A 12149-nucleotide genomic window follows, 5' to 3' on the forward strand; every position below is an offset into this window, starting at 1 on the left:
TGTAACCCCCACCATCCCCTACACCCCCTCCCTATCTCTGTCACCCCCTCCAGCCCTTGCATCACTGCCCTTCCTCCAACTCAAACATCCATCCCCTCATTCCCATCATTCCACCATTGGTAGCTGTGTCTTCAGCTCAGTGGAGCCTAAGCACAGAATACCCATCGCTCTGCCACTCTGCCTCTTGCACTCACATTCTTCCCTGAGAAGATTGGAGTATTTCATTCGGCCCAGTCTGTCTGTGCTAGCACACTGCACAACTAGCGCGACTGCCCTGCCTTTGTGAGTTGCAGTTCTGTAAACCTTTATCAGAGGATGGTCCGATTCCCTCTCAAAAGCTTCGACTGGCCCTGCCGCCGCTGTGCTTTCGGGCATGTCTTAAAACTGGTCTCTTTGAGAGAGAGATTGGTCAGCAGGCCTGATATGCCTGACTCGAGAACACTCCGTGGCCTTGTGATGACATCGATGGTGCAATTTGCAAATTGGCATTAGCCGCGATCAAAACCTTTGTGTATTGAAAAGTGTCAATTAGCACCCTCCCACAACCAACGTTTTGACCTTATCTTTTGTATAGAGAGGGCTTCAGGTCTGAAACCCAAATCTGAATCCTGATTTCGGATGGACGAGCATTGATGGGATGACACCGATTTCCGTGGCAGCCAGGTACGGCTGAACTTGCAGGCAGCCACCGAAACCAAGCTGGTGGGCACTGACAGCCCCAACCCCGGCCGCAGGTGAAGGAGGCAAAGGTGGGCTCAGCTGAATGCTGGGTGAATCTGTCTGAGCTTGACCAGGACTCGCTCCTCTGTTAGGCCAGCAGACCGGGACTTGGCAATCCCTCAGTCTGGGCACTGACAAAGATGCTGCTTAGCTTGGGTCTCGACAGTCAGAGAAACCAGCACGTCCCTGCGTCAGACTGAATGGCCAAGTGTGATTCACAGTGGCACATCAGCCCATGCATTCACATCCGCAACTGTTTCTCTGGCATGCGTTTGTACGGGAGGAGGTGTTGATTCATTACGGGGATGGAGCTCAGTGGCTAGTTTTTAAGGGACAGCCATCCAGAGGCCTGAACACTGAACCCCAGAGGACCATGACTTTGAATCCCACTTGGGGCACTGGAATGACTGCGTTCGGTTTAAAAGCAGACCTCCCGGTAACAGACTGGGCTTCTGTGATTGGGCGGCTGTCAGACTGTCGACCAGAGTCATTACGGTGCAGCAGGAGGCTGCTCGGCCTATTGAGTCCATGCCAGCTCTCTGCTGAGCTTTCCCCAACACTCCAGTCTCACTTCGTCACACCTCCAGGTTCTATCCACTTTCCTTCCAAAATCATTCAGATTCCAACGACTACCCCCCAACACTGCTTTAGGCAACACGTTCCCAGTCATATCACTCACTGTGTCAAAATGTTCAAACCCACCATACCAACATGTCTCACCTACAATCTCAAACGTGTCCCTGCACCACAGCAAACCAGTTTTCCTCTGTCTTACCTAGCTGTGGTGGGGAGGTACTGGCCATTGGACCAGGGTGGACAAAGTTAAAAAGATTTTAACTTTACCTAGCTGTGGAGAGGCTGTTTTCCCCTTGTGGGAGAGTCCAGGGCTAACGAGACAAACTCTCAGAATAAGGGTTTTCCCAGTTAGGAGAGAGATGAGGAGGAGTGTGGTGTATCTGTGGAATCCTTTCCCACATAGGGCTGTTGGTGCTGGGTCATTCGGGTCTTTTCAAGGCTGAGGGAGAGAGATTTTTAATCAGGAAGAGAATAGAGGGGTTATGGGGAAAAGGCAGGGAATTGGAGTGGTGGATGATCAGATTGGAGATGATTTCATTCGATGACAGAGCAGACTTGATGGGCAGAATGACCTGCTGTGACCCAGAAATGAGTGAGAGACCAACTTGACCATTGACGATACCTGTACTTCATGGAGGCCAACTTTGGATCTTGATCCATTTCACACCCTTATTCCCCCCACCAATTCAGGCTCATCTCCTCAGGCTCCCTACCTTCCAGAGGACAGAGAGCTATGAGTCAGGGCTCTTACCCATAGCGTGGTGCCGGGTTCACGTTGTTGTAGAAGAAGGGGTCGCCATGGTCACCATCACTCCCCGCGGCATTGCCAGTGGCTGCAGGAGCGCCGTGACGCTGGAGTCTCAGCCTCGAGTCATACTCCCGGCGGCTGCTGGACTTGCTCAGCACACTGTAGGCCTCGTTCAGCCGCACAAACTGGGTGTGGAGCTCCGGGTTGGACACGTCAATGTCAGGATGGAGCTGAGGAGTCAAGGCGATTTCACACAGTTAGTCACAGAGTCATCCAGCACGGAAACAGACCCTTCGGTCCAACCAATCTGTGTCGACCATCATCCCAAACCAAACTAGTCCTATCTGCCTGCTCCTGGCCCATGTCCCTCCAAATCTTTCCTATCCATGTCCTTATCTAAATGTCTTTTAAATGTTGCAACTGTACCCACATCCACCACTTCCTCTGGAAGTTCTCTTCACACTCTGCGTAAAAAAGTTGCCCCCGTGTCTTTTTTAAATCTCTCTCCTCTCACCTTAAAAACGTGCCCTCAATCTTGAAATCTCCCACCCCAAGGAAAAAACACCTGCCATTCATCTTATCCATGCCCCTCATGATTTTATAAACCTCTATAAGGTCACCCCTCAGCCCCCTACACTCCAGTGAAAATAGTCCCAGCCTATCCAGCCTCTCCTTATAACTCAAGCCCTCCATTCCCAGCAACTTTCCTGGTAAACCTTTTCTGAACCCCCTCCAGTTTGACAATGTCCTTCCTATAGCAGAGTGACCAAAACTGGACACTATTCCAGAAAGTGTCTCACCAACATCCTGCACAAACCAACTCGCACACTCAACGATCTGCACAATGAAGGCAAGCGTGCGAGATACCTTTTTAACCACCCTGTCTACAAACTTCACAGAATTATATACCTGAATCCCTAGGTCTCAACAGCACCACCCAAGCCTTTATGTTTAGTTCACCAGGCCACATTATGAGCTTGTTGACCATAAAACGGCTGCCTTGTTTCAGTACGGAGTGACTGGACTTTGAAAGGAACCCCAGTCACCCACTCCTCCAGGGTAAATAGCAGGGCCAGAGTGGGGGTGGAGTACAAGCCTAAGCGTTCCAGTACGTGGCAGGCTGCTGCACTGAAGAATGAGGGGGTGGGGGTACTCTCACAGCTTTTGCCCGAAATGGTGATCCTCCTGCTCCTCAGATGCTGCCACCACACCACACTATCGATTCTGATCTCCAGCATCTGCAGTCCTCACTTTTGCCTAGACTGAGTAAATGCAGGAAGGATATTCCTGATGACCGGGGAAGACCAGAGCTATAGAATAGAATTGTAGAACGTCTACAGTGGAGAAAGAGGCCATTTGGCCCACTGAGTCTTCATTGACCCTCACAAACAGACCCGACTCTCCCACCCCACATGCGGTTTTTGCCATGACTAACCCACCTAACTTGCACATCCTCGGACAATAGGTGGCAATTTAGCACGGCCAATCCACTGTGCCTGGACCCCCTTGGACATTATGGGCAATTTAACATGGCCGGTCTACCAAACTTGCACATGTGGGAGGAAACCCAGAGCACCTGGAGGAAACCGACACAGACACAGGGGATTTGCACAAACTCCACACAGAGAGCGGCTTGTGGCCGGAATCGAACCTGGGTTTATGGCACTGTGAAGCAGCAGGGCTAACCACTGAGCCAACATGCTGCACCAGGGGTCACTGTCAGACGATTACAGACTGAGATGAGCAGGAATGTCTTCATCCAGAGTTTAGGGAGCCTGCAGAACTCCCTGCCACAGGAAGCGGTTGAGACTGAAAATCTGAATATTTTCAAGAAGGAGATAGATCCAGTTCTTAGGGCTAGAGGGATCAAAGTGTGCATTCGTCAGAGGGAAATGGATCTGGTTGGATGACACTTGTTGGGCCGAAGGGCCTGTTTCCACACTGTAGGTAATCTAATCTAATCTATATCGGGAAGAAACCAGGAACAGGAGACAGTTAGTTCGGTGATCAGCCATGGTCGTACTGAATGGGTTGAGTGGCTAACTCCTGCACATACCTTCTGGTGTGGCAATTAAAAAAAGCATTCTGCATTTATAAAGGTCTCTCGTGACCTCAGAGTGCTCCCACAGCAACTTCCATGCAATAAAATACTTATGTATGACTAGAAGAGACAACGTGTCAGAGAGATGTGCAGCATGGAAACAGACTCTTTGGTCCAACTAGCACACTAGATTTCCATGTCGTTACCCTGGTTATGAATTTTGCTGCTGCGTTCACTTGGTGATCCAGTGAATTCATTCCAAACCCACAGTTCAAGGTCACCTTGTAATTCTGTATGATCACTATTGACCAGCAGCTGAACTGGAGCCCAGCCATATAAATACTGTGGCCTATAGTAGATCAGAGGGTAAAGCATCTTCAGCAAGGTCCCACTCACCATCCATGATGTTGTACAACATGGAAACAGACCCTTCAGTCCAACTGTTCCATGTCGACCAGATATCCTAAACTAACCAAGTCCCATTTTCCAGCATTTGGCCCACATCTCTCTAAACCCTGCCTATTCATGTACCCATCCAGGTAAGGTTTAAATTTTCTAATTGTACCCTCCACCACTTCCTCTGGCAGCTCATTCCATACATACAGCATCCTCTGTGTGAAAAAGTTCCCCCTTAGGTCTCTTTTATATCTTTACCCTCTCAACCTAAATTTATGCCCACTACTTCTGGACTCCCCAACCCAGGGAAAAGACCTTGTCTATTCAACCTATCCTTGCCTCACATGATTTTATAAACCTCTATAAGGTCACCCCTCAGTTCCAGGGGAAACAGCCCCAGCCTAGTCAGCTCAAACCCTCCAAACCTGGCAACATCCTAGTACAGTAAATCTATTCTGAACCCTTGAAGTATTTTCATCTTGGACCAAGATGCAAGAAACAGACACAAACATACCAATTTCTACAGCATGAGACAGAACTACAGCAGGGATTGTGAACTGTCAGTCTGCAATCTCAGAATGGCCAGGTCTGCTCTGACTGGTCAGGGACTCGCCTCAGCCAATGAGAGTTCACTTTCCAGCCAATCAGAAGCCTGTTCTCCTGTAGTACAAGACGTTGAGACCATCTGAAATTTGGCACTCTGAGAGCAAGAAGAATCTCAAGTCCTGGCAATCCCCATGTATGGAATACTGACTGCTTTTCCTGGTCATATGATGCTCTCTATTTCACACAGAATGTCAGGAGAGGCAAGGAACTTTTTAAAATGTATCCATTTCGTGGAAAGGGAGTGTCACTGACTGGGCCCAGCATTTATTGCCCATCCCTAGTTGCCTTGAGAAGGTGGGGGTGAGCTGCCTTCTTGAACCGCTGCAGTTCACCTGCTGGGGGTTGACCCCAATGCCCTGAGACAGAGAATTCCAGTCTCTGGCACCTTTCTCCAGAAAACGCTCCTCCCAATGTGACGCATGTCAGACTATGTGACCGCCTGTCGTGTAGACGAAGCAATTCTGGCTAAGCTGAGGTTACACACAGTCAGAGAGCTCGGGCTGTGTGTCAACCCTCTGTCCAGAACCAGAGACACAGTTTAAAAATAAGGGGTAGGCCATTTAGAACAGAGTTGAGGAGAAACCTCTTCACCCAGAGTGTGGTGGATATATGGAATGCTCTGCCCCAGAAAGCGGTGGAGGCCAAGTCTTTGGATACTTTCAAGAAAGAGATGGATAAAGCTCTTAGAGATAGTGGAATCATGCGTTATGGGATAAGGCAGGAACAGGATACTGATTGTGGATGATCAGCCATGATCATAATGAATGGTGGTGCTGGCTCAAAGGGCCGAATGGCCTACTCCTGCACCTATTGTCTAACCACAACAGTACTCCCTGAGCCACACAAGAAGATAGTAGGGTTGGGTGATGAAATGCTCAGTCAAGGGAGTCCGTTCTAATAAGTGCCCTGGGAGGAGATGGGTAACAGAGAGGTCTGGGAGCTTCGAACCCCAGGCTGCCAATGTCAGAATGATTGCAGTTGGCAAGGTGTTGGCAGGGATATGGTTACCATCCCTGGCAGGGTGAGACACGACACGGCAAAGGCACAAGCTCAAAACACCCTGTGCTTCACAGCAAGAGCCCTGACAACGTGACTGAAGGAGAAAACAGCTCCAAAGTATCTGCTGGTCTCTTCAGCACAGCAGATAAATATTTGGGTCTGTCACTTAGTTGTCAAAACAGTGGGAGAAGATGCTTCCCGTCTGAATCGGCCAGCTGGCCAAATTTCCTGAAGTGCAAATTGTCTCTCTGCAGCTCAGCGGCAAACTCTCTGGGGAAGGAGGGGGAGAATGCAGAGAGAGCCTGATCCACTGTGCTAGTCACTAAAGTGCTGAATAGTCACTAACATCCTCACTCAGGAGAAATATCTTTCCCCAGAGATCGAGGAGAATGTGCACCTCACTCCCGCAGGGATTGTTTGAGGAGAACAGTATGGATATATTTGCAGGAGAAACTGGATCAACACACCAGGGAGGAAGTAAGAGAAGGATGGGGTGGTTTGAGATGAAGAGAATTTGGGAAATCTGGTGGGGATTAAAATCACATAACCACCACTGAATTAATTGTCCTGGCATTGACCAAATAGTGAACCGGACCAGCCATATAAATGCAGTGGCTACGACAGAAAGTCAGCAGTTGGGAATCTTGTAGAAAGTAACTCACCTCCTGGCTCCACCATACCCCCCCAAAAGCCCATTCACCACCTACAAGGCACAAGTCAGGAATGCAAAGGAATACTGCCCACTTGCTTGGATGAGTAACAACACATCAACAACACTCAAGAAGCTTGATGTACACCCTAAGGGCTGCAGGGGTTCAAGGTGGCAGCTCAGTACCACCTTCTCCAGGGACAATTAGGCACAGGCAACAAATGCTGGTGCTGCCAGTGACACCCACCTCTTGAGAAAGAATGAAAACACTGATATTGCTGGGTATACAAGGTTTGAGTTATAAAGAAAGGCTGGAGTAATGGAGGTTGAGAGGTGACCTTATAGAAGTTTATCGAATCATGAGCGGCGTAGATAGGGTAAATGGCAGGTGTCCTTTCCCTAGGATGGGGGAGTTCAAGACAAAAGGGCACATTTTTAAGGTGAGAGAAGAGAGATTTAAAAAAGACATGAGGGGTAATTGTTTTACCCAGAAGGTGGTTTGTGTGTGGAATGAACTTCATGAGGAAGTGGTGGATGTGGGTACAGTTACAACGTTTAAAAGACATTTGGATAGATACACAAATAGGAAAGGTTTGGGGGGATACAGGCCAGGAGTGGGCAGGTGTGGGACTACTTTAGTTGGGGATTATGTTCAGCATGGACTGGTTAGACCAAAGGGTCTGTTTCCTTCACATACACACACACATGGACACTCAGTCACATGCACACGTGGACACAGGAATGATATACAGACATACTCAATCCCATACACACACAGGTACACACACACAACTGTATAGGCACACTCAGTTACATACACACACAGGAATACATGCAGACATACTCAGTCCCATACACACACAAATGTACAGGTACACTCTGTCACATATACACACAGGATTACATACAGACATACTCAGTACCATACACACACACACAAATGTACAGGCACACAGTTACATATACACACATGAATACACACACATACTCAGTCATGGGCACATACACAGATACACAGGATCACCCACAGTCTGGCACAAACAGCCACTTCACTAGCACTGACAACACCGACAGGAGTATTACATAGTCGGGAGCACCACACTGCGATCAGAATCAGAGCTAGCCCACCAATGGGAATGATAGTAAGATCGCTGGCTGAGATGATGAGCCATCATCTCCTCTGTTGCCTAACCATTCAATACGATCCTGTCTAGTTTGATTAACTCAACTGTCCAGCCTCCTTGTCCCAATCCCATCCCGCATCTCAACTGACAACTTCTGACTTCCTTGTTAATCAGAAGTCTGTCCATCTCAAAGCCTTGAATGTATTCAAGATTCCGGACTCCCCGGGGAATAGAATTTGAAAGATTCGGAGTGAAGAAATCCTTCCTCACCTCTGGTCGGACCAGATTCTGACTAACAAGGGAGTCACTGGTGGGAAGGTGGGATTGAAGCTACAATCGCTGCTATGATGTTACTGAGAGGGACATCAATTTAAGACTGAGATGAGGAAGAGTTTCTTCCCTCTCTGAGGGTCTTTGGAACTCCTTGCCACAGAGAGCTGTGGGGGCAGAGACCTTGTGGATATATATTTAAGGCTCCCCCCTCACCCCACATTCCCTCACGGAGCTTAGCAAATTGCTTCAGACACTCCCTGTGCATGTGTGTGTGTGTATGTGTGTGTGTTTATGCATTTGCGGGTCTGAGGAGGCCCCAAGATCCAAAAGAGGCCTCACGGCCTGTATCATCGTCAGCCATCAAGCCTGACTGAAACAGCCTGCACACAGGCAGCTGTCACGCTTTTGCTGATGTACACGCAGATTGTCAAACACAAAGGAACCACCAGCCACGGGAAAAACAACAAATTTTAAAAACTCTCTTTTTCTTTGGACAGGTTACCCCGCTGCACCAGAGTTCCCACAAGAACCTGTGCTGCCACTGCTGAGGGAGTGCAGCAATGTCTCAGGATTGGCTTTTTGGACGAGCACCATCTGACCCATCTAAATGATTCCAGGGCTGGAGGGGTGTGTCTGTGTGTCTGTGCGTGTGCCTGTGTGTGTGTGTGTGTGCCTGTGTGTGCCTGTGCATCTGTCTGTGTGCATCTGTGTGTGCATGTGCCTGTGTCTGTCTCTGTGTGTGTGTTTGTGTGTGTCTGTGTGTGTGTCTCTCTTCTCCTGAGACTTATCGCTGAACTGATTTTACAAAAGCAATGACCTGGCTCCTTATATCGCAGCTGCTTGTGACAGTTTGTGCACAAGTTGGCTTCCCAGTTTCAGAAGCACTTGATCAGCTGGTCAGGTGCGATGGGGATGTCCTGAGGTGGTGAAAGGTGCTAGAGAAATGTAAGTCTTTCTTCGTGCCTGGGCCATTCTCTCTGAGGGAGATTTGGTCTTCTTGAATCTTTCATGGGAGGTGGATGGTGGGGACAAGGCCCAGCAGTACCACCCGTCTCTAACTGCCCTTGAGGCTGAGTGGCTCGTCGGGCCGGTTCAAAGGCCGACCACGCTGCTATGTGGTCTGGAGACATGTGTAGGTCCAGACCGGGTAAGGATGGCAGATTTCCCTCCCTAAAGGGCAGTGAGTCAGATGAGGCCTTAACACAATCAATGACAGTTTCCTGGTCACCTTTACTGAGACTAGCTTTCAATTCCAGATTGCTTTATTCACGGAATGAGACGTCGCTGGCCAGGCCAGCAATTTATTGCCCCATCCCTAATTGCCCGGAGGGCAGTTAAGAGTCAACCACACTGCTGTAGGTCTGGAGTCCCATTTCAGCCAGACAATAGGTGCAGGAGTAGGCCATTCTGCCCTTTAAGCTAGCACCACCATTCATTATGATCGTGGCTGATCATCCACAATCAGTATCCTGTTCCTGCCTTATCCCCATAACCCTTGATTCCACTATCCTTAAGAGCTCTATCTAACTCTTTCTTGAAAGTATCCAGAGACTTGGCCTCCACTGCCTTCTGGGGCAGAGCATTCCATATATCCATTGCTCACTGGGTGAAAAAGTTTCTCCTTAACTCTGTTCTCAGTGGCCTACCCCTTATTTTTAAACTGTGTCCTCTGGTTCGGGATTCACCCATCAGCGGAAACATGCTTCCTGCCTCCAGAGTGTCCAATCCTTTAATAATCTTATACGTCTCAATCAGATCCCCTCTCAGCCTTCTAAACTCAAGCGTATACAAGCCCAGTCGCTTCAGTCTTTCAGTGTAAGATAGTCCCGCCATTCCAGGAATTGACCTTGTGAACCTACGCTGCACTCCCTCAATAGCCAGAATCTCTTTCCTCAAATTTGGAGACCCCAAAACCAGATGGTTCAGTCTAATGTTTCTAACAATCAACAGTCATCATTCCATTCTTAAATTCCAGATTTTAAAAATTCAGTTCAATATTGAATTCACGACAATCCTGCCGTGGCGGGATTTTAATCTGGGTTCCCAGAACATTACTTGGGTCTCTGGATTAATAGTCTAGCGATAATACCACAAAGCTATTGCCAACATTCTTTAGTGAACTTAAATTCCTCCCATTACTGAAGTGGAATTCGAACCTGCGGCATTACCTTGGGTGGGTTAAGAGTCCAGTGAACCGACCACGACAACACCACGTTGTTAACCACAAGTCCGGGGCGACTGACTGTGTGGAGTTGCACATTCTCCCCATCTCTGTGTGGGTTTCCTCCCACATTCCAAAGATGTTCAGGTTAGGGTAAATTGCCCATCATGTTAAGTGATGTGTAGATTAGGTGCATTAGTAAGGGTAAATATAGGATAGTAGGGGAATGGGTCTGGGTGGATTACTCTTTGGAGGGTCAGTGTGGACTTGTTGGGCCAAAGGGCCTGTTTCCACACTGTAGGGATTCTATAAGATTCTCTAAGTCCAGTCTGTTCTACCTTGGTAATGTAGTGGCTGGTTCCATTCCTCCCTTGTGTGTTTATCAAGCTTTCCCCATTCACCCTGACCACCCGTTGAGGGAGTGAATCCCAGATACCCGCCTCCCACACCCCCGAGCTCTCTTTTATTTGGGTTGGGGAGGAGGGGGGGGAGGTGATGTTTCCTTCAATTGGATTTCTTGCTGGCAGGCAGGTATCGATGACCCTACCGGTGACTGTCTTGTAGTGAGGAGCTCAGGGATGATCGATGGCTGGGTCTAGTAGGTTCCTGTGGAACCTGGTTTGCCCGCTGAAGCTCAGTCCCTCGAAGGGTTAAACAGCGCCTGGCCTGATCGGAGAACAATCCTTTCACAGCACAGGAATTCCATCCCGTTGAAGGGATGTGAAGCACGACGCGGACTGTGAAAGCCCTTCTGCTGTTGTTTGGGGTTGGTGTGTCAACACTGTGGATGTACCTCATTACACTCCCATACAAAAGGCTAGGGAATGTGGCTTCTGAAGTGGGGGGTGGGTGAGGACGGTGAGCATGTTTCTGCCCTCCGTCGCTGGGTGAACAATAGAGACTTGCTGCTGTCTCAGCCCTTTTGAAAGGAGCCAGGGTGATTGGCGCAGTGACAAGGCAGCGCTGAGTGCCGCTATCTGCGGCTGCTGATCAGGAGCCCACAGGGAGGCGGCAGGGCCAGGAACAATGGTCCCCCATCCCCACGCTGAATCACCCAAATGACCATTTCAAAGGAACCTCAGATAAGGTTTCACAACATGCCCAGCCTGCTCTGACAGACTACTGGCTGGGGGGAGGGGGGGGTTGGGGAAGACAGCGTTTGAAAGGAGTCTGAGCTCATCAGCTGTCATGCCGGGCCCGGGAACTTGCTGCATGCACCTCTCGCAATGGCCCTTCGCAGCAGGGAAATGCAGGGGGGAAGACACCAAGGTGTGCCAGCGCTATGGACATGCCAACATAAGTGTGTGCTCCCCTCCACCCCTGCCAAGGCAAAAGTGGTCCAACTACCATGCCCCACCCTTTACCTACAGGGGTAGCTCTGAGAGCACCTTCGTGGGCAGGCCTACCTATAGCTCCTTCAGAATCCCCGAACCCTTCCTTCATAATGTTGGCCCTAGGTGAAGGGCTCTACATTCTCACACCTTCCTCATTTCTCCAACACACATTCAGCCAGCACGCTGCCCTCCCAATCTCTCTGACCTCCTCCAGCCGCCCTACACTCCTCCCTACCTGTCTGATCTCCTCCAGCCTCGACACTCCTCCATGGCTCTGTAACCTCCTCCAGTCCCTAAACCCCCTCCTTCTCTCTGTTAGCTCCTCTGGCCCCTACATCCCTCATTATCTCTGTCACCTCCTCCAGCTCCAACACCACCTCCCTAGTCTGTCACCTCCTCCAGCCCCTACATCCCTCCATATCTGTCACCTTCTCCAGCCCCTCCTTATCTCTGTACACCACGCCCAGTTCCTACACCCCCTCCCTATCTACGTATACGCCCTCCAGTTCCTACACCCCTCCA

The 12149-nt window shown here is 49.5% G+C and overlaps 1 protein-coding gene across 3 annotated transcripts in view; it reads right to left on the minus strand.

Moving 5' to 3' along the window:
* dnajc4 (DnaJ (Hsp40) homolog, subfamily C, member 4) overlaps nucleotides 1-12149 on the minus strand; it is a 49332-nt gene that overhangs the window by 11651 nt on the left and 25532 nt on the right. For all 3 annotated transcript variants that reach the window (XM_043682632.1, XM_043682633.1, XM_043682634.1), the window contains one exon: nucleotides 2048-2274. In XM_043682632.1, coding sequence (XP_043538567.1) covers nucleotides 2048-2274 — 227 coding nt within the window. The remainder of the gene's footprint in view (nucleotides 1-2047; nucleotides 2275-12149) is intronic.

This window comes from Chiloscyllium plagiosum, chromosome 45 (assembly GCF_004010195.1).
Source record: "Chiloscyllium plagiosum isolate BGI_BamShark_2017 chromosome 45, ASM401019v2, whole genome shotgun sequence".
Lineage (NCBI taxonomy): Eukaryota > Metazoa > Chordata > Chondrichthyes > Orectolobiformes > Hemiscylliidae > Chiloscyllium > Chiloscyllium plagiosum.